The 21,773-nt window shown below is 42.2% G+C and overlaps 6 protein-coding genes across 6 annotated transcripts; 2 read left to right on the forward strand and 4 right to left on the reverse strand.

Moving 5' to 3' along the window:
• Positions 1 to 1,411: 1,411 nt before the first annotated feature.
• PCOAH_00042030 (Uncharacterized protein) lies at positions 1,412 to 2,107 on the forward strand (the record flags this gene model as incomplete). The annotated part of the gene is made up of 1 exon (XM_020060988.1): positions 1,412 to 2,107. One exon carries the CDS (start codon positions 1,412 to 1,414, stop codon positions 2,105 to 2,107), a length of 696 nt encoding a protein of 231 aa, XP_019916326.1.
• Positions 2,108 to 2,962: 855 nt separating this feature from the next.
• On the reverse strand, positions 2,963 to 4,590 carry PCOAH_00042040 (Proteasome regulatory component; the record flags this gene model as incomplete). The annotated part of the gene is made up of 2 exons (XM_020060989.1): positions 2,963 to 3,310; positions 3,406 to 4,590. 2 exons carry the CDS (start codon positions 4,588 to 4,590, stop codon positions 2,963 to 2,965), a joined length of 1,533 nt encoding a protein of 510 aa, XP_019916814.1.
• A 2,743-nt stretch (positions 4,591 to 7,333) lies between these two features.
• On the reverse strand, positions 7,334 to 10,979 carry PCOAH_00042050 (LMBR-like; the record flags this gene model as incomplete). Its single annotated transcript, XM_020060990.1, has 16 exons — positions 7,334 to 7,435; positions 7,566 to 7,631; positions 7,738 to 7,878; positions 8,052 to 8,150; positions 8,263 to 8,338; positions 8,492 to 8,584; positions 8,789 to 8,862; positions 8,985 to 9,101; positions 9,253 to 9,326; positions 9,494 to 9,545; positions 9,767 to 9,841; positions 9,937 to 10,007; positions 10,123 to 10,194; positions 10,372 to 10,429; positions 10,558 to 10,710; positions 10,938 to 10,979. The coding sequence occupies 16 exons, from the start codon at positions 10,977 to 10,979 to the stop codon at positions 7,334 to 7,336; spliced, it is 1,365 nt and encodes a 454-aa protein (XP_019917099.1).
• Positions 10,980 to 12,200: 1,221 nt separating this feature from the next.
• On the reverse strand, positions 12,201 to 13,140 carry PCOAH_00042060 (Uncharacterized protein; the record flags this gene model as incomplete). Its single annotated transcript, XM_020060991.1, has 2 exons — positions 12,201 to 12,969; positions 13,070 to 13,140. The coding sequence occupies 2 exons, from the start codon at positions 13,138 to 13,140 to the stop codon at positions 12,201 to 12,203; spliced, it is 840 nt and encodes a 279-aa protein (XP_019916222.1).
• Positions 13,141 to 17,074: 3,934 nt separating this feature from the next.
• PCOAH_00042070 (Calcium-dependent protein kinase) lies at positions 17,075 to 18,766 on the forward strand (the record flags this gene model as incomplete). The annotated part of the gene is made up of 1 exon (XM_020060992.1): positions 17,075 to 18,766. One exon carries the CDS (start codon positions 17,075 to 17,077, stop codon positions 18,764 to 18,766), a length of 1,692 nt encoding a protein of 563 aa, XP_019916513.1.
• Positions 18,767 to 19,211: 445 nt separating this feature from the next.
• PCOAH_00042080 (Uncharacterized protein) lies at positions 19,212 to 21,526 on the reverse strand (the record flags this gene model as incomplete). Its single annotated transcript, XM_020060993.1, has 4 exons — positions 19,212 to 20,275; positions 20,446 to 20,587; positions 20,680 to 20,985; positions 21,176 to 21,526. The coding sequence occupies 4 exons, from the start codon at positions 21,524 to 21,526 to the stop codon at positions 19,212 to 19,214; spliced, it is 1,863 nt and encodes a 620-aa protein (XP_019916372.1).
• Between the last annotated feature and the right edge of the window lie 247 nt (positions 21,527 to 21,773).

Consider the following 21,773-nt stretch of genomic DNA (forward strand, 5'->3'; position numbering starts at 1 on the left):
TTCCCACTCAGCTACTTGGCGTAATATATTGAGCGGGCCTACATATACCTGCGCACGTACGCATAGATGGTATGTTGAAATATCAAAGGGAAAATTTGTGAATACTTTTGGGGAAGTGAAAGAACCATTACTTTTTCCAATTGCCATGGAAGGGGGTTACATTCGTTCTAAATATTACGTGGGTAATGACACAGAAAGCGCGCATCAGTTTTACTTTCTCTTTGGTAATAAGTTACATATGCAACTTGTACGGAAAAAACAAAAAAAAAAAAAAAAAAAGATTGGAATTTCGCTGTTTGTAGAGAGGCCATTTTGTTATCGGCCTCCCTCGTGGTAAGCCCCCCCTTTTGAAATGCTCCCTTTAAAACGCTCCCCGTTGCAAACCCGACATGTGTTGACCAAGGGGGGAGGCAGCATACTGTATCGGGTATTGCATAAGTATGCATGTATATTTATTTATGTATATATATTTACGTTACATATATTTTGCATATCTCCCCCAAAAAAAAAAAAAATTCAGCGTGGGGTGCTTCGTATGCGCGGTCGGCACAACATTCCAGCGTAGCGAAAGGCGAAATATAAAAATAAGCTTATGGAAAAGTGCACATGGCAAAATAAATAGGCCCAAGTGACAAATGGAAAGAATCGCGGAAGGGATGCCGTGGAGTGGATAAGCAGTGCATATATATTTATACGTATGTGATGACTGTGCTGCGCACCCTCCCCTTATCTGGTGGGTATCATATTTTACGAACCGCTTCCTCCGTTGGTTATGCTGCACCCCCGGCTATGCTTTTTTTTTTCTTCCGCATCGATCACCTTCCTTCCCCAGGTTGGTAAAATTTTACCCAACCGGGAATAAAAAAAAAAAAAAAAAAAAAAAAAAAAAGAACGTTGGTTTTTCTTCCTCATAATATTGCAACAAGTTTTTTATGCATACGTATGTCGGGCTCACATGTATACATACTTGTACGTGCGAGAAACTGTAAATGATCCACGAAAGGAAAAAGCACTTGAAAAGGTATATTTTAATATTTTAAGAAGCATCAAAACGGATAAATAATATTTACGTGCGTGTTTCACGTGATCGAATAATATTTTTTTATTTTATTAAAATTATTTATTTACTTATTTTTTTTTTATTTAATTTTTTTTTCCGTTCGCGAATTTGAACAAAGTACCCTCGACTGTACACGCGTATGCTTATATGTACCTCCCCAATTCGTTCTTCGTGTACTTTGAAAAGAGATCTACTTTTCCCGAATTACCCAGCGGCAACGCGTAGTATAGAATAATAACCTCGCAAAGTTGTTTAAAAGTTATAACACTTTGCAAACCTGCTACTACAAACCTGCTCCTGCAAACCTGCTCCTGCAAATCTGTTCATCATCTAACACGCGAAAGGGAAAAAATGGCTAAGGACATCAAGGTAAAGGCTAAGAACGCCGCTGGCGAAGAAACACTCAAGTACTACAGAGTGAAGGGAAAGAAAAAAATTTTAATCCCAATTAAGGCCAAGAAAACAATTGCGAAGAAATATTATGGAAGGAAATTAGCCTCAAAGAAGAAATACATGGTGCAAGGGAAAATAAGAAAGTCGATCGAAGTTGGAAAAGTGGCAATCATACTGTCAGGGAAGCATATGGGCAAGAGATGCATAATTACGAAGGTATTACCCTCAGGGCTGTTAGCTGTCGTAGGTCCATATGAAGTAAACGGGGTCCCTTTAAAGAGAGTTAACCCACGATATGTTGTAGTGACGTCGACGAACATTTTTAAGTTTGAAAATATGGCAGGCCTGAAGGATGAATTTATCAAGCTGGCCGAACAGATTGAAGATAGCTCTTTTGTTAAATCCTTGGAAATAAAAAAAAAGCAAAAGAAACTTCTGAGCAAAAAGAATGAAAGTCTCTTCATGAATGACGTGATTACAAAAATTAAGGAATTGATGAAGGAGGACCCCAAGATGCAGAAACTGCAAAAAATCCAAAAACAAATTGACACCCTTCTGAAGGATGAAATTACCAAGAACAAAATCTTTGCAGAGTATTTGAAGTCCAAGTTTACACTGAGAAACGACATGGCTCTTCATAAAATGAAGTTCTGAGTTGTGCACATCGGCACTTGCTAGGTGCGTCTGCGCCGGGCACATACATGTATGCATAAATATATGTATGTGCAATTTCTTAATTGTTAATTTTTTTTTATTTTTTTTTTTTCCACCGTGCGCACACCTGATATGAACACCCTCCATTTTCACCAACTCGAAATCGCATGTACGTTCCAATTCGTCGTGAAGCATTTTGTATGCGACTTATGCTCTGCGTGTGTAGCGCCCTTTGTGTGCATTTTTTACCCGAAAGGTTGTAAAAAAGGACGACTTAAGGGGAGCGCGAATAGGTAGCCCCGAACAGGATGGCACGACCTGACCCTGCGCAAATGTGAACTCCACCCAATCGATCCACACTTGAGCAGACTGTTCATCCGAAGGGAAGGAGCTAACCCACATGTCCTTGCAAAACTCGGTGCACACAAATGGTGGGCATAATGACACCCCTTGGTGCGAAGTGCACTTCTTTGGAAGAGATTCTGCCGCACAGATGACTGGCAAGTGAAAAGGGGCAATATACTGTGGATCACATTTTGCTAAATCCCAACAGTTGACCATTCGAGGGGATATTCTTTACTTGGACACTGGTGCAAGGTTCGCTAAGGCAAAATCGTTTCTCCTCTGCGCGGTTGCATACGTGCAGGGTAACACCTACGCACACTCCTGTGCATATCATACATTATGGGTGGTACGCACAGGAGGGGGAGGTTAAACCAAAGGGGCAACACTTTTTTAAAAAAAAGGGAAGGAAAAAAAAAGAATGGGTACACCCATGATGTGTATTAAAATGCCAACATAATTGTAGGCAGGGAGTACCTCCACTTGGACAAACATTCGAAAGGAAAACCCATTTCACAACAAGTCGTTGTCATCTCCGAGGTCTCCCTCCTCTGCCTGCGCCAGTTCCTCCTGTTGTCTGATCTTCCTTTCCTTGGCCTCCTCATTTTCCTTTTTTTCATTTTCGTCTGGATATTGCATCGCCTTAACAGCATCTGAGTAAAGCTGCAAGCAGAAGGCTATTCTCTTGTGGAAGGTTTTCATGGGATCACTGGTAATGTAGACGTCGCTGTTGGACTTGGATTCCACGTACTGGTTGTCGTAGTCGATGGTGGCTTCGATGACTCCATCGTGGATAGCCTTGGCCGTTATGCCGACGATGTCCAGGGGGGACTCCACGCCTATCTTCTTCCCGATGTCGCTCTGCAAAGGAGGTGGGAAATAAAACGGGCAAAGTGAAGGGTGGTGGCAGAGGATGTGTGTAGGGTGCGCCACTAATAGGGGATGCCCACACTTACGATGGAAATCCTGGAATAGGACAGGTTGATGATCCGGAGGGCCGTCTTAATCACGTTGTGGTGAATGCGCTTTATTAGAAGGTAGACCCCATCGCGCATGAACAGCTGGTTGTAGTCATTCATCACTTTGGCAAATTTGCTTATATCTCCATTTCGTACAGCCGTCACGACGTGCTTATAAGGGATCAGTTTGTTTCTCATAATTTTGTTGCTGAAGAGAGACCTGTCCGGTATATCACCCATAAGCAATTCAACTATGATCTCCATTTTGGTGGCTTCTAATTTGAACCCTTTAGCACTTTGACTATTTTGTGGAGCCTTCCTAATGGCCTGCGTAATTTTGCTATGCGCCTCACTGTAGTCTAACTGGATAGCTAGAATTTTCCCAATATAGTATAGGTACCTTGCGTGTTGTGCATTTGATGAAGAATTTTCTGGAAAGGAAGTTTTGCTAACAAACTTTACAGCCAAGTCGTATAAATTGTGCTTTATGTAATCCCTTAGGATTAAATTTAGGACAACTGTCTGAGTCATTACGTCCCTATGAAGACATGCATTGCGATATATGTAGAGAAGTTTCTGCCTAACTTGGGATAGTTTTCCACCCAATTCATGAACCCATGAGAAATAAAAGTACACCTTTGCATTTATGCAGTCTAACGATCTTCTGTTCAATTTTGTGATCCTGTTAACAATGACGGTGGAAAGATCCATCGCTTCATTGTAGCATTTTTTATCCAACAGGTACAGCAATATCATTAGGTAGAAAAACACTTCCACCTCTGGAGCTGCATGTGTATATGTCTTATCGTTTATGTTTGCAAATTCTGGGACTTCCTTTGGCAATTCTCTAAACTCATTTATGTACTTTGCTAATATTTCATAGACTGGATAACCCTCCTTAAATGTCTTGCTAATCAGATTGATCAGTATGGGCATGAGGGTACTGCTCTCATTCTTTACGCTCAGGCGCATGCATTTTATATACTTGAGCATTCGCAGAATGTACCGGTTGTCCTTATAAACTATTGCGTTATTTATGTTGTTAATGCTCGTTAGGAGGTTATTCACGAACACACTGCTTACATCTTTGGGGGTCGTGTCGGTTGCGGCGTCGGTTGGGGCGTCGGCGGGGGCTTCCCCTGTGACCTCCGCGTATTCGACCTTTTTATGCTTCTCCTTCATTTCGTTTGGGGGTTGTACGGCACTTTGGGCTAAACGCAAGTACGTTATTACTGTCCCAACGCCTTTTTTTTTTTTTTTTTTTTTTTTTGTCTCACTGGGTGGTCCAGCACATATACGCACGAGTAAACGTGGGGGGATGTGCACGATCTACTGCAGTTCCTACCACCCGAGGGGCATCTTCCCGGCGAATCTTCTTCTCCTTTTCCTGTACCGCAATTGCCAATTTAGTCGACTACCTTACTTGAGGGGTGTACCTTCCCCTGGGTACCAACGCTGTGCACGTGCACGTAAAAAAAAATTGTAATGAAAAAAAAATAAAATAAAACGCAGCAGGGTCACTTGATCACTTGGAGCTGCTTACACCTACACGTGAGTTGCTCCCTTAGTGGAGGTGCTTCCCCCCTTGTGCGTCCATGAGGAACTTCACCCTGCGTGTGGAGGTCTAAACAGTATGGCACTAAAAACTGTAATAGGGATAATACGTCGAAATGGTTACACAGTAATTAACCTCTGGTTTAGCAGAAAAAATTCCTTCCCATTTGGCAAGGACGATTTAACAATCTGAGCGGCGGGAGAGAAATATGCGGTGCGCCTTTGCGTTGACAAAAATGAGGAAGCGCCAGGGTAACGCAGCAGAGATAAGGGATCTCACTTCCAAACTGGAAAAAAAATACCTTCCGTTTTTGCGACGAAATTGCGCTTCCCTCCTTTTTGAAGGCCAAAAATGGGTCGCTTCGCACTTTATTATTTTTCACTTTTATTTTTATATATATTTTTTTTTCCCTGTGCGCGTATGCCCCGAACGTGTAAAATATTTCAGCCCCCCACCCAATGTGGTGAACGTGCTAAGGGAATTACATTGCCAAATTGATCACGCACAGGTTATGATGCATGTGTTTGTTCTCCTTTCCCCAATGAGAAAATAGCCGTAAATGGTTATCTTAAAAAAAAAAAAAAGATTAAAACAATTCGGCTTGGTGGTGTGAAAGCCTTCTCCACCCACTCATTAGCATAAATTGGAATGGCAAATGTGACAAGCCATTGTTTGTTCTCCCTGGGTGAATCTGATACAGGAAAAAAAAAAAGAAAAAAAAGATACACATTTGGGAAGGGTTAAAATGCCTTTGCTAATATAGGGGGATTTAAGCCTACTGACGTGGGACCCTTTTCTTATATGATTAATTTTGCGCCTTTCTGTCCCTCTGGGGAGTTATTGCTACTCTGTGAGGTTACTTTTCCGAGGTATACAGGTGCAACCCTGATGGAGTGTCCTCCTCGCACATGCAAAAAAGGGGGGAAGGGCATCCCCCCCACATAACTGTCTTCGCCAAATGGTAATTCTTAAATGTACGAAACAATTTACAAAATGATTGTTGAGTTTTTTTTAAAAAAAAAATTAATTAAAAAGGGGAGAGAACATTAGCTCCTAAGGTAGGCTCTCTCAGAGCGATGCAAAGGGAGGGGGTAGGCACAATGGGAAAGCCGACCCGTGCAACCGGTTCCGTAAGGGGAAGGCAAAGAAACGGGCACAGGGGGCATCCCTGTTGCAACGTAAGAGGAATCCTTGTGTGCCCATTCAGACACAACACAAATCAAACAAAACAGTAGAATGGGCGAGCATCACACTGCACCATGTGTATTGATGCAATGAGTGAGGCGGCAAAGGGCTGACCCACTTATATGAGGAAATATGGAATCGCCAAAAAAGAAGGTGCACAAATTGATAAAGCGGCGCCAACTTCCAAATGCTGATCCCGCGTGTGTGTATCAACGTCTACACACCTCAGCCAATTTCAGGTTAATTTCTCCAGTGGAAGGAGGTTCATGTGCTCATCAATGTTCTCCTTGCTTAGATGTAGCTCCTAACAAAGTGGAAAAAAAAAAAATTGAAAAAGTTGAAAAAGTTAAGTAGATCGTTGCACGGGGAGCAAAGCAGACTAAGCGAAACACATGGCCGCTTCTGCAACTGTGCCGATGGTTCCTCCCTCCTGTGCACCCCGCCGCGATCATTTCCACGCGTACGTCTAGGCTGTCCAGGTAACTGATCCGCTTGAAGAAAATTCGATAGACGAATGAAAAGGAGTACATCACTGAGGGGTGGCAAAAGGGGAGGGAAACGTTTAGAAAAACCATTGCGCTGAAATAGGGGCAAGGCAAGTGTACACTCAGGTGTGGACACAGTCAGCTCGGGAAAGAAACACAAAAATAGGGAAAGGAAATTTCCCGCTCATCGGTTCGCTCCTCGTTAAGTACATATAAACATCCAGTTGGAGAAAAAGTAGCTGTTTGCAAAGTATGGTATTCCTGAGAGAAAAAAAAAAAAAAAAGTAGAAAAGTCACATCCACGAGTGCGCTTTGGTACATTCGTTTATGCAAACATGAGCATACACCTAAGGGAGATTTGTCAGCTATGCTTATTCATTTCCGCTTCGTCAAGTACGGGTCGAGGGAAAATACCAAACATGGGTGTTCAGTCGCTGAGTCTCCTCCCTCAGCAAACACATTGACGCGGTTCAAACGATGGCGCTTCTATTTCCTCCCCCCTCTTACCAAAAAATATTTTATTAAAAAACACGGACAGCACAGACATCTTGCAAACATTCTTGTCCGTCTTTAGGGAGCACTTTATAAACGCAGGGGTGTCCTATAAAAATGGAAACGCATTTTTTTTTTTTTTTTTTCTCGTTGTAGAGGAGTCGTACTGAATGTGCCAAATATACTAAGTGACGAAATGCAAAATGGCCTAATTGGCACGTCCACCCGACGGCACAACTTTTTTTTTCCCTCTGTCACGGACGTTTATTCGTATCCTCTGTATTCCATATGTTATGTAGTTGGGGGCAATCTGCGGGGCGAAGGAAGCAAACAAGGAGGAAGATCAAGAAAAGGAGACGCATGTGCGGTACATCCATGTAAAAACCTCTGAATGGATGCAAGCTCCCCTTTCTGTGACCCACCATCTCCTTCCACCTTACCGTTAATAAGGTCATTATGAGCACCAAGATGATGTGGATAATCACAAAACAGAGGACTAGCATGGTCTAAAGAGTGAGGGGGAAAAAGCAATACGGTGAAGAAGACACACCACTTCTAACGCAGAGGACACCGCCGCTAACACAGCAGACAAGAATCCATCGAGAGGATTACCTCGGGGGAAGATCTCCTCGCCTTCAATTTATAAAGAGGAATAAAAAAAACCCGAATCCCAACATTTACAATTCCGTACAAGGAGCAACAGAAAATATATATGGCCAAACTGGCAATGATGAAAATATCTAGCGGGAAGAACTGCGCAGGGAAAAAGTGACCATGGGGGGGAGTGAAATGTTTATGTGCTTATATGTAATTGGGACATCTTCCTTATCCGTATCTCTTCGCTCAAGCAAACAGGAATGAGCACGCCAAATAGCACATCCCCGTAGTCGTTTGCAGTGGTGGTTCAACCCCAATTTGGAGCTAACCCGAGAAAAAAAGATCAGAGAAGAGTCCAGCAAATTAAAAATGGTGTTTATTTTCTCTAGTACAAAACCGCACTTGTAGGCACAGACGGAGTTTAAATACTGCAGGTAGGTGAAAAGAAAATGTGTGTTTCGCGTTGTAGGTGTATACAAGTGGTAGAGTCTCCCGGTAGACCCTTCATCCACGACGCAGTAAACTAATCATCCCCTTTACCTTATCCGTTATCGAGGCTAACAATGATATGTAAACTGCAAATGAGAAGGTTAGAAATACCAGCCCTGTTATGACCCTGTGGGGAGTGGCACGGAGAAAAAAGTGTGCGTCAATGCAACGGGGTCGTATGATGTTACGTCCATGTATGCACGTGGGAGGGTACACTGATGGTGGGGATACCCCCACGCGCAGAACATTTCCCTATTTTTTTTTTTTTTTTTTGTAAAACCTGCATGTCAGCACAATCCCTATGACATAAGATAGCCACGACTCGGACGTCTTCTCAATTTCTTGCAGTTTGTAGTTGTATCTACTCAGGGCCCTGTTAGATTGGGAATAGCGGCATGTCTACACGTTTGTGCATTTTTTGGTAGGCAGCTCCTTCAGAGAACCAGTTTAGAGAGGGAACAATTCAGGGCGCTCTTTCCCCTGTTGGTACGTTAGGATGTCTTCCCCGTTTGTTAGTAGCAACCCTACAGGTAGAGACGCATCATGGACGGTCTGAAGTAGAGGTGTAAAGACTCACCTCTGCATTTTCGCTATCCTAAGAATTTCATATTTGTCGCTTTCACGAATTTCACTAGGCGCTCTGTATTTATGCTGCGATAGGGACAGAGGGCATTAGGCATTTGGACAAGGGTAATCAGGCAGCGGGAAACCCTACGGTAGCAATAGAGTGATATCTCCAACGCGATGGCGTCCTGCCCACCAATGGCACCTACCTTAATCACCATTTCCTTTTCCTTCAAATTTGCAAAGCGAGTTTCTATCTCCTTCTTATCATGCTCGATATTTTTCTGTTGCAGAAATAATAGGGGCAGACAGGCGATGCCATAGCTCTGCGGATGTGGGGGGGACGGCACAAACGACGTGGAGGATAACGCACGTGGACAATCACCCAGGAGAGCACTCAACAGAGTTTGAATCGGTCTGATTATCTGCCCCCACCGCATAGACGCAACGCAGTTCTGTCCCCCTCCCCTTAATTACCGTGTATGTGACCCAAAAGGAAACACCAATCAGGACAACGCACCCCATCAGAAATAAGATGGCCGACTCCCCAGCTGCAAAAGGGGTTGAAAAATTGGTGAAGTTTTTCGCAAACACGAACTTGTCATTCCACAACACTTAATAAAGACATGTTATTTATCTTATCCCCTTTTGTGTATCCAATTGTTCCATGCATCCATACATCCTTTTTTTTCTTTTTAAAAAACTTTCTTTCTCTAACTGTGTTTCATATCCAGGAGGTCCGAAATGTACTCCAGTTCTTTTCCCTTTTCCTGTTTGGTAATTCATAAGCAAAAGGAAAGAAAAAAAACGAACGGGTGATTATATAATGAGGGTTGAATAAGCAGTCACGAATACATAAGCTCATGCTGCATGGATTTGTGAGTCCATCCTTTCATGGTGATCATGGCGGTGGGTGTCTACTGAAGAGCCATTTCCACCTTTCCCATTTTAGTGGCGCAAAAAAAAGAAGCGCAGTTCCCCTCAATCGTACCATTGCCAGCTTGTGGCCCGGTCTGTAAACTAGGCCAATTATGGACAGCGCCACTATAAGACATATAAAGTATATCTGCGGAGGGGTGAAATATATGCGAACGTATGTTCTGCTGCCGACAAGGTTGGTTGTCCACCTGAGGACGGTCATTCCTTCCCCTTTATTTTTACCGTTTTTTTGAAGGACTCAATCACATTTTCGCACGGCACTATGTTGTCATCGAATTCGTTTCGGTAGTAGCCTGCTCGGGTGAAAAAAAAAAAAAAATAATAATAAATGCACAAATATGCAACACGTATGCATGCATGTACATATATGTGCGTGCTGCACGACGCCGTGTGCACTCCTGTTAGTACGTTTATTCTTCACGTAGAAGTAGGAGAACGGAACCAGTATGTAGGCTTCGAAAATTAACACCCAGAAAATGACTGCAGGGGGGGAAAGGGTAATTTCAATGATCCTAGGAAGGAAAACATGAGCAGTTCCACAAATATTACCAACACGGCCAATACTACAATACAGCTAATGATGCGATTCCTCTTTTTTGCAACTCCTGCAGTGAGGAGCCCCAACAGCGAAACGCGTCGCCAAGGGGGGGAACTAACAGTGGTAGAACTTTGACACGAGCCTTTGGGTTATTTCCAAGTTTGAGATTTCTACGTCCTAAAAGAATGCCGCGTGGACAAAAAGGGGGAAGGAACAAATGTACGAAGTTGACTCAAACAGTTGCAAAGAAAGTGGCCCTTTTACTTTGCCCCTTTTTCTCTATCCCTTTAAGAGGAAGTACTTACCCCATTGGACACCAGGTATATGTCCACTGGTATGAACAAGACGAGGATGAAACTTGTGCTAAGGGACAGAACAAAAGTTGCCGCCGTTAAGAAAGTTGACTCGTCTGCCTTCACGAAATGTCTGTAAAACGCCCCGCATGATGTGAATATTAACTGAAAAAAAAAATATATTATTCACGGAGGAAAGATAAATTGGCTAGCTATTTGTGCTATACGGCTGGAGCGACCATAGGGGGGGTCCTCCCCACCACGGGTTACTAAGCACTACACGGACGAAGCAGCAAACACAGTTATATAACTGCATGAACACACATTTCGTGTGGGCCACCTTCAGGTGTTTTTATTTTCACCCCACATGGAGAAAGGCACAGTTAGCTAACCAGAATTAAAGCGGTAAAAGTGCATGAGGTAAGCAAATCCATCAGAAGACAACTTTATACTCGTTCTTTTTTTTCTTTCTCAATATATGCACAAGTAATATTTTTGCAACCCCAGTTTGTTCCTTCTTTTTTTTCTCTTTTTTTAAATGGCTTCACTATGGAAGGAAACTTGCATGGTCAAAAAATGTGCAATCCAAAAAAGGGAAAAAAATATTGCCCATTTGTGAATTACCAAAGGGGTGAGAAATTCCCCTCACCAATTAGGACTTTTTTTTATTTTTTTTTTTTTCATCCCCTTTCGGGTATGCTTCGGTACGCGCTAAGCACTAAAGATGGGGGTACCTAAAATAGTACCACTTTAGGAGGACTACTTTATATTGCCAGCAAAATTGATTATATATACTTCCCTTAGTTTTAATGAATCCTCAATTTTACATGCTTTTTTACAAAGGTGAAAATGTACCTACGAAACTGTGCCATATGGCCAAGCCGAACGGGAAGAAATGGAGAAGGATCCTTGCGGCACACCTTTCGCATAATTGAACAGGTGAAGACGAAAAAAAAAGAATAAAATATATATTTGGGACATTACCCTGCTAAGCATACTCAAAATGTACGCATAACGGGCAGATGCTAAAAGGGTGCGTTCCGTCGGCAGAGTCACACATTTGACACATGCATCGAGCATCATCACAAAAAAGTATAAAGCATTGCTTTGCAAAATTAATGTAACACTACACAAGCTTCCTTTATGTGTGTTGTTTTTACGCCGCGGTGATGGACATACTTAACGACGGGTCATCCCCGTACATGTTCAGTGAGAAAAATGGGCGTGACCATCACCGTGGAACAAAAAAAAAAAAAAAAAAAAAAAACACACATGTACAAAGATATATGCGTGTGCCATTTTAGCAGCTGCGGTGTGGAGTTCTATTACACCATCTAAATGAGCTGCACGTGGAAAACCATTACGTAAGGTAGTGGTGCAACTTTCTGCGTCTCTTCCTTTGCATCATTCCTCTTATGGGTGAACTTCACGAAAGGCATATACATAATAATATTTGTGCTCAGATAAAGGGGCGATAATCGCCCCCTCCTGGAGTTCCCTTCTCCATTGTCTTGCTACAGTTCCCACTTTTACTAGCAATTTCGATGGCCCTTTTGTCGTATGGCGCCTGCAAGGTAATACAAGTGGAACTGTCTTACGAATGTAGGGAAAAAAAAAAAAAAAAACCACCCATCTAATCTAGCAAAGCCATCCAGCTAGTAGTCTATTTCAAAGGATATTATTTTTGTGGAGTAGCCCTCGTAATGGGTGAAGTCATCTCTGCTCATTCTGTTCTCGACCTTCATGTTTGTGCTCAGGTGATCGTACGACAGTTCATAATTCGACACGTCGCTCTTTTTTTTTTTAAGGCTGTCTGGTTCCTTGAAAAATAAGTTCGTCCCGATGCTGGACGTGTGAATGCCCTTAAATTTGTACTTACTGTTTATTATACATTCGGGGCACTCGGCAAATAAGTTACTTATGGAGATTGTGTCGATGTCGAAAGGGATGTTATCTACATCGTTTCCACGCGCGTGCTTCGCATCAGCGTCCTTTGGGTGACCGCTATTTTGGGGTCGCTCATCTTTCTGCCCCTCATCTATGTTCTTCCCCCCTGTCGATGATACCCCTTCAGTGGCATCCCCCCGAACGGAGCTGTCCATTTTATCAGAACCATCCGAACTTATGAGGATATCCCCTGGAAGTTCTTCTTCCTCATCATTCGTTAAGTCAAATTTTATACTCCTTTGACTCCCCAGTCGGTTATCCTTTGGCGCATCGTTGGGCCTCCCCTTTGAATGATTTTCCTTTTTCTTCACCTTCCTTTCATTCTCTATGTAAATTTTTTCTCCTTTTTTCTTTCGATAAATGTTCAGATTTTTCAATTTTCGTTCATCGACGCTTAGCTGTGGCAGGTTTAGCATCACCAGCGTTTCCTCCACCGTACTGTCTGAGTTGGCATCCTCATCACTGCTTTTGCTCATTCTGCAAGGGAAGGAAGAAAATGAACGCTTCCTAACGAAAGAGGGGGAACATCACTGAGCATTTGCGTGTTCTGCTATATATTTACACTTCCCGCATGCACCTTTGCCTTGAGGGGCGATCCCCTAAATGGTGCTGCTTTCCGTGGAGTAAAATACACATTTCATCAGTCATGAGGCTTTATTTGTGAGCTACGTTGCATATATTATTTTTTTTTTATACGCACTAATATCGATTCCAACTTTCGCATGCAACTGTTTAACCCTCTCCAGCGATGGAGGCGACTGCTCCTTTTCGGAGCGGCCCAAAGGAGGACATTGCTCTGCATGTAGCCACGGAAATGGAAATAAAAGAGGCGAACCTTTTTACTTCCCTACATCAGGATTAATTTTTCACAATAATCTGGGGCGAAGGAATAGCCCGTCGACAATTTCTTTGGCGCAAAAAAGGTTTCCAATGTTAATGAGTAAAGCACACATAAACCCTGAAGAGGCGTTTCTCCTTTTTCCTTCTCTTTGCAGCTCCCTTTCGTTTGACCTATCATTGTATGTAAAAGGAGCTCTTTGGGGCGAACATGTCCATGCAGGACGGGGGTGCACAAATGTATATACGCATGCTCGATCGATCCCAAAGGTGGGGCGGGTAGCCATTAGTAAACACCCTACAAAATTGTAACCACAGTGCGGTCAAAAAATATATATTATTTGTGGATGAAATAAAGCTGTTTCACAAGAAAAACCAATCCGAAAAAAAGAACCTCTCCCCCCCTTGCGGCGTTTAACGAATGGGAATATTTTACCATTTTGAGGACTACCATTTGTGTTATTCGCCTTTGCGCAGGAAAAATGATAAAACGTAAAGGGAAAAGGAGACACCCTCCCTGTGTGATATTATATACTACTCCCTCTGTGGTGTAGGATGTGTCCACACGGACGTGTGAGTTCTGTACAAAAACCTTCTCATCTATTCTTCCCTTTCTCCCACGCCAAAGAGAAAATCTCTCGACGTTTCGCAAAAGGGGATTGTCCTAATGTGTGTCGCAGTACCTCTGACGAGGAAGCGCGCAGAGTTGTGGTAATTGCCGGAAAAACGAAAACATTTGCTAAGTTAAAACCGAGATACTCTTTGCAGTTATCGGCCTGATGTAGGGCTTGCACCCATCCCGAGGTTGTTAAGAAGCAAATCCCCGGGGTCAGATCTCCCGTCAAAAATATTTTAAGTAAAAATGTTTTTCTCTTTTATGAGCGTTTATCCGAATGTGACCCAAAGTCATTTTTTTTTTTTTTTCTCAGCCTCCTTTTTGGCTAGCTGGAAATGGTACTTTTTTTTTTTTTTTCTTACCCACACTGTTTTGCCAATATGTACAAGCGAAAAAAAAGGTTATCACAAATTGAAGGATAAAATGAGTTGTGAAGGTGACGTAAATCGTATATGTACACCTCCCGTGGGTAGAACAAAAGCTCTATTAACATGGCAACATAACCGTAGGAGGCATCACCATAGTAATAAAAAAAAAAAGAAAAAGAACCGATCGGAAGAGGCGCATTGGCACGTTAATTCGACGCTATCCACATATGCAACTTTTCGTTTGCTGTGCCATTTGACCAATTCTTCACTTTTTTTTTTTGCCACCAAAAGCGGGTGCGTATGACCTACTGGCCAAGCTGCCCACTGCCAAGCACCGACCGACCGCTACCAAAACAGGTGTTGTACTTGTGTGCACTTGTTCTGACCAGTTGCAAGTTCATTTAAAAAAAAAAAATAAATAAAATAATAAATTATTCATTTTGAAGCCCTCCCTTGTTCGTAATAACATCGTTACGAGTTCTTAACTAAACAAAAGAGGTTAAAAAATTATGTTCGCTTTTTCGTTGGTATATATGTGCCCAGGGAGGGGATGCATAAGAGCGTAGTATAGATATGTTAATGACTCCACGTTACGTATACGGACGCACAGACGTGCGAAAAGAAAATAGCATCCTCGCAAATATATTCGGAGCAAAAATGTGGACTAGGATGTAGTCGAACAGCAGCAGAGCGTGGCTCGGCACGCTAATCTCGTTCACGTGTACATATCTAAACATGCATGTATAAGGGGCACGTATATAATATGCGCGCAAATATGCCTATAAAATGTACCCGTTAAAAGCACATCCACGCCCACCTAACTGTGCGCATATCTCCCGAAGGCAACAGAAAAACTCGCAAATGTGATTCAATAAGCACCAACGTATAGGCACACCTATATGCAACAAAATATAAGTGCTCATAATTTTTTTTTTGTTTTTTTTTTTTTTTGCTCTCTATCCTTCCGGTTTTTAAATTGGAACACGTGCCTTTTGCTGCGTTAAGGAATCGAAAAGAAGGCTAAAAAGAAAAATATATATATAAATAAAAAAAAAAAAGTAATAAACAAATAAATAGAAATCAAAATAATAAAATATAATAAACGTTCGCGCTAAACGTTCGTTTAAGCAAAAAAACAACAAAATAAACTGTTTTCAAGTTGCATCTAATGGAAGCTGCTTGGTGTCAGAATTGTTCTGCGCCTACTTCCATATGCAGATGTTGCATGTATAAAAATGTACCCACTTATGTGGGCACGGGCACACGCACCTAACCTGTACCTAGTCAGTCCCAACTGATGATGCTTTCTTACAGCCGAGTAGTTGCGACACCCGCGGGCTTCTGCAAGCGGACCTGCTAGGTGCAATAGTTTTTCCGCTCCCGAAGGAGTTGCTGTGTTTGTTGGTCATTCTTAAAAAGCTAAGAGTGGTTATACATATATAGATATATATATATTTTTCACAAGTTTTTCATTACTTCTATCGAAAAGTATCGCTTATTTCGTTAAAATTTTATGTGTACATCTTCAAATGAAACACAATTTTGCTGTTCTTTTTTTTTTCAGTTACATATGAATACCTTCATCTCTTCCGTTTTTTTTTTTTTTTTTTTTTTTGCCGCTAATCTGTTAGGACTATGAGCCGTAAATGTACAGCGTGCTGATTCTACGATCAATATGTTGTATGGATGTAAATTACTTTTTTTTTTTTTTAAGTTTTAGTAAGGTTTCCTAGAAACATTATTAAAAAGGTACCCCATTTGTTTATCCTTTCTTTTTTGTGTACTCGCATGAATGTATAGAATAGATCAGGGAAGAATAAAAGATGACCGAATTGATCCCCCGGTTTGCAAAATGATTATTCAATCGCTGTATCGATTCTTCATTGCCATCGAACCTTATGGTTAAATAGCGTTCCTTTTTTTGGCTACCTGATATTTTATCTTTCTTTCCTCACTACGCACGTTTATTGTGTGTAGTTGTACCTGCGCATATGCATGCTTGTGTTTGGTTCTCCTCTTTGTTGATCCCTGTGGCGGCTAAGCACATGGGCGTGTTTGCAGGTCGGCGCTTTCCCGTCGGCCTCTCCCCCAGCGTCGTGATTAGTTCTCCCTTAGCGATTCGTCCTTCTGCACGTTTACCTAGCTGTGTTTGTTTTGTTGCATTTGTCTAGTAGTGTTTGTTCTGTTGCTTTATTCCGCTTCGTTTGTTTCTGTAAATTCTACCCCCGTGGTGCACTGCCTGACGCCTCCTCCACGCGGGTCTTGCCAGAGTACACTTCCTACTCAGAATACGCCCCTTTAATCCATTTCGATTTGCTTCGCGTGTACATGATCATGTGCCTTCGTTCTAGCTCCATAGAACACGCTTAGCAAAGCAGAAGGAGTGCATCCATGTGAGTGCAGGACTACCAATTTGGATGTGTCTCAGTGTCTGCTTGATTTCCATACACGCATCTGCCCCAAGTGATAACATTTTTCAGTTTAGGGGGAGCGATCCATTTACTTCTTCTCAGTGGCACATGCCGGGAAGGGTTCCTCATCCCTACCGCAGTTTACCGTCATCCGAATTTTTATTAATTAGTACTTTGAGTGGGCTCTCTACATCCGTGTCTATAACCCCCAGTAAGGACACTTCGAATCTATTGTATATAGTCCTCCCCTTCCCAGAGAGGCAACTTCCAAACGGTGTATGCTCAGGAAGTAATCTCCCTCAGCCGCTTAGCCGACCAGCCGATCAACCACTTAACAGAGCACCCAGAAGATGAAGGAAAAGAAGGCGGAAGAGGTCCTCCCGTGCCGAAAGGAGGCGCGGCCAAAGAAGAGCGAAAAGGCAGAGGAGGACATGAAGGGCGCCACGAAAAGCACACTGGCCGATAGTGATGAGGACTACTCCATCATCACCCTATGCACAAAGTGTCTGTCCAAAAAGACGGAAGAAAATAAGAATAAAATCATCCTTCATAGTAAAGCGTTTAAGGATAACAAAGGAAAAGGCAGATGCAGCGTTAGCAGCTGTACGGACCCCTTATCTCACCACTTGAACCTGTCCCCCTATTTTGATAGATCACAAATTGTACAGGAAGTAATCCTAATGGATAACGATGAGCTAACAGATGTGTATGAATTGGATAGATACAAACTGGGGAAAGGGTCCTATGGAAATGTGGTCAAAGCAGTTAATAAAAAAACAGGACAACAGAGAGCAATAAAAATTATTGAGAAAAAAAAAATCCACAACGTTGAGAGACTAAAGAGGGAAATTCTAATAATGAAGCAAATGGACCATCCGAATATTATTAAGCTGTACGAAGTGTATGAAGATGCAGACAAATTGTATCTAGTCATGGAGCTGTGTAATGGGGGAGAGTTGTTCGATAAGATTGTAAAGCATGGGAGCTTCTCCGAGTATGAGGCGTATAAAATTATGAGGCAAATTTTCTCAGCCCTGTATTATTGTCACAGCAAAAATATCATGCACAGAGATTTAAAACCGGAAAATATTCTCTACGTGGACAATTCTGATGATTCTCAAATTCAAATTATCGACTGGGGCTTTGCTAGCAAGTGTATGAACAATCACAATTTGAAGTCTGTCGTTGGAACTCCTTACTACATCGCTCCTGAGATACTAAAAGGGAAGTACGACAAACGGTGTGACATATGGAGCAGTGGAGTTATCATGTACATTTTACTGTGTGGGTATCCACCCTTTAATGGAAAAAATAATGATGAAATTTTGAAGAAGGTTAAAAAAGGAGACTTTGTTTTCGACTCAAATTACTGGTCTCGCGTAAGTGACGACGCAAAGGATCTCATTTGTGAGTGTCTCAATTACAATTACAAAGACAGGATAGATGTAGAGGGGGTTCTAAATCACAGATGGTTCAGGAAGTTTAAAACGAATAATATTGTCATCAATAAAACTCTGAACAGAGTCCTTATTGAGAAATTTAAAGAGTTCCACAAATTGTGTAAAATAAAAAAGCTAGCTGTTACTTGTGTGGCTTATCAGCTAAACGAAAAAGATATTGGGAAGCTGAAAAAAACTTTTGAAGCGTTTGATCATAACGGAGATGGCGTCTTGACAATATCGGAAATATTTCAGTGCTTAAAACTGAATGATAATGAGTTAGACACGGAATTGTATTTTCTTCTAAAACAACTGGACACAGATGGAAATGGACTCATCGACTACACGGAATTTTTAGCCGCCTGTCTGGACCACTCCATTTTTCAACAGGACGTCATTTGCAGGAACGCCTTTAACGTCTTCGATTTGGACGGAGACGGCGTAATCACCAAGGAGGAACTCTTCAACATCCTTTCCTTCAGTGCCGTTCAGGTCTCCTTCAGCAAGGAAATCATTGAGAACCTCATAAAAGAGGTAGACGCGAACAACGACGGGTACATCGACTACGACGAATTTTACAAAATGATGACTGGGGCGAAGTAGCCAACGGGGGTAGACCGCGTTGGCCCTAACTTGAAACTAATTTGAAACTAAAGTGGTAACATGGATGGTTGATAGTGCTTCGACAATATAATGGCAAGGCGTGCCCAGAAGGAGGATCCTCCCCCCCTAACCGTTTCACCACTCCGACATCTCCACACCTTTAGTGCAGACCTGCTCCCTTCTGCGCACCCCTTGTGACATCCCTTTCTGCGTTCATTTTGTATCCTATTTTGTTTTATTTTGTTTTGTCTTATTTTGTTCTGTTTTTGTTATTGTTTTTGTTTCTTTTTGTTTTTGTAATTTTTTTATTTTTTTGCTTCCCCTCAACCTCGAACAGTTTTTCCCCTTCTGACCATACAATTTGATCAACTCTTTTTTTACGCTCCTCCCGTAAATTTTAGCTAGCTTTTTTTTTTTTTTTTTTTTTACGTCCCTTCCACAATGTTTAGCTAGCTCGATCTATACGCGATGGCACTTCCGTTGCCACCTCCCCTCGGCGCGCGCTCATCTGCATGTCCAAAATGATCATATTTTTTTCCATCCGGTCGTAGGCATTTCTCTTAATTTCTGCCCACTGCAGGTCGGACAGGACGTTTTTGCTTTGCGGTTTGTTCTTCCTCTTAACAATATTAAAGTCTTTCTTGAGATCATTTAGCTTTATTTGTACATAGTTGTATTTATTTTCTGTGAGTAGTTTATCCTCGTAGGGACACATTTTCACAGGCATGGCGTACACATCGACGTCGTTTACGATTTGATAATTGGCCCTTCCTTCCAGGCCTTCATTGAAGTATATTTTTTCTCTCATTGGAATTGTGTTCATGTCGTCCACGTAAGAATACAGAGGGTACTCCTCCTCACCCTGATCACTTACTTTCATTGGCTTTAACACTTCGATTTCCCCAAACACCCAACTTAGTCGTCTCAAGGTGGTGCATGCGAAGTGGAAATAATCAGACGGCGGCTTCATCGTCATGTAGTGGAGTAGTCTCTCTTCTAGTATTCTTGACCTATGCGTAATGTAGCATACCCTTGCATTGGCCTCCGACAGCTTCGTTTCCTTAATCATGTATGTTATCAGATTGGTGATCTCCTTCTGTTGTTCCTCACTGTATTTATAGCACTGCTCGTAAAACTTGATCTTTGTTTGGCATAGGATGATTAGCTTGTGCAGGTAGTCAAATATATCTCCTATTTCTACTACCTCCTTTATCGTTTTAATTTTTTCCTTATATTCATTTTCCAGTTTGTAAAATCTTTCGTTCATTTTGTTAATGTCTTCTTTGAGGTGCTTATGACTCACCACTAACTTTTGATACCTTTCGTTCGTGTTAAAATTGACAAGAGCTATTTTTTCTGGCTCTGTGAAGGCCTCTTCGTACGTCGCCATGATATCCTTTAGCTTCTTCTCCAGAAGGTCTCTTTCCTCCCGGAGTTGGTTCACCAGTTTGGATTTCTTCTCCGATTCTGCGGTGGCGCTTCTTAATTTGTCTTTCAGCTGTTCGATTTCTGCACGTGTGGAAGGGACACAAGTGTGGGAGGGGCAGTATCTATACCGACGAATGGGTGGCTCCACATTGCGGTACCCATCTAATTGATTGCATACACACACATGTTTATGTACATCCCTCTGCGTAGTCTCTCTCCCTGAGGATGATCACCCAGTCGGTCATACGTACCTTCCATTTTTATCTCCATTTCCCCGTGAATGAACTCAATTTCTGTAATTTTTTTTTGCAGTAGTTCGTCCGCGCTTTTTATGTTCACGTCTGCTGCTATTTGCAGGCGCTTGTTCTTCATCCTGATGTTTTCTATGTCGGCCTGTGGGGGAAGGGATTCACTGGAGGTGTGTTCCCTGTGCGTGTGAGTGGAGAGAGGTAGTTCTCTTACAATTACGCCTCCCTTCATGTTACCTTCAGACTGTTTATCCTCTCCTGTAGACCAGATATTTCAATGTCCTTATTCTTCAGCTCTATGTCGTTAAGCTTCTTCATATTGTCCATGCTGAGTTTCATCTCCTCATTTTCTTCGCTTATAAATTTGGCGTTGTTGTTAATGGAGGAAAAGTTCGCATTTTTCAGAGACCTGGTCCATTTTTTTATCACTCCCTTATCCGTGGAATAAAACGTGTACGTGTGACCTGCTCCGAATGGTGCCGTTTTGATGTGAATGATGTCTTGGTTTTCCCCCAGCTGCAGATCCTTCGTTTGTTCAATTATCTGTGCGGAGAAAGTTGGGGTTCCTATTATTTTGCAAAGTAGGGGGGAAAAAAGTGTACGCGGTGGGTTTTCCCCCTGTAAACACTTCCCCACTTCCCATACTACCACTTTGCAACTGGCGCGTGATTCTTCAGAGGTGAAGAAAAGACCCACTCGCCAGTTGCAAAGAGCGAAAGAAAAGAAGCATTACCTTATTTTTTACGGCAAGGTAATAATCGACCACTTGCACTTCGCTCCCTTCTAACAGGAAAATTATAAACGGCCGATAATCCCCCCTCACTCTGTACACATATAAAAAATTGGACTTAACGAAGCAAAAACATTTTACCCACTTGTAATCATCAGCATGGTTGTTAAGGAGAATAGTCGAAGTGTTGTCGTTATTTTTTCCCACGTCATCCGCATGAAGGTACATAAGGGGAGAAGAGAACTCCTTTCCATTTTGCCTCCTCTTGGACATGTACACGTACAACTCCCCTGAGATGCTGACTTTCACCGCATTGCTGTTTCCGAAATGTATTAGTGAGCTGATGTCGAACATTTTGGGGAGTGGTCGGGCGAGTAAAGTGGACAGCTGATTGCCAGTTGGTTTTGAGAAGCGCCCAACTGCGTGTATTTTTGCCTCACATTGGGGCGTATCACTTACGTTATGTTGTTCTGTGTTGTATTATGCCGCACTGTGCTATGCTGTATTTTTTTTTTTTTCCATTTTTCCTTTTTCCCCCAAGAGTGCAGAAACTTGACGCGCCTGTCCCCTCCGATGAACAACCTTCGCCGCATTCACCCAT

Source organism: Plasmodium coatneyi, chromosome 12, assembly GCF_001680005.1.
Source record: "Plasmodium coatneyi strain Hackeri chromosome 12, complete sequence".
In the NCBI taxonomy this organism is placed as follows: domain Eukaryota; phylum Apicomplexa; class Aconoidasida; order Haemosporida; family Plasmodiidae; genus Plasmodium; species Plasmodium coatneyi.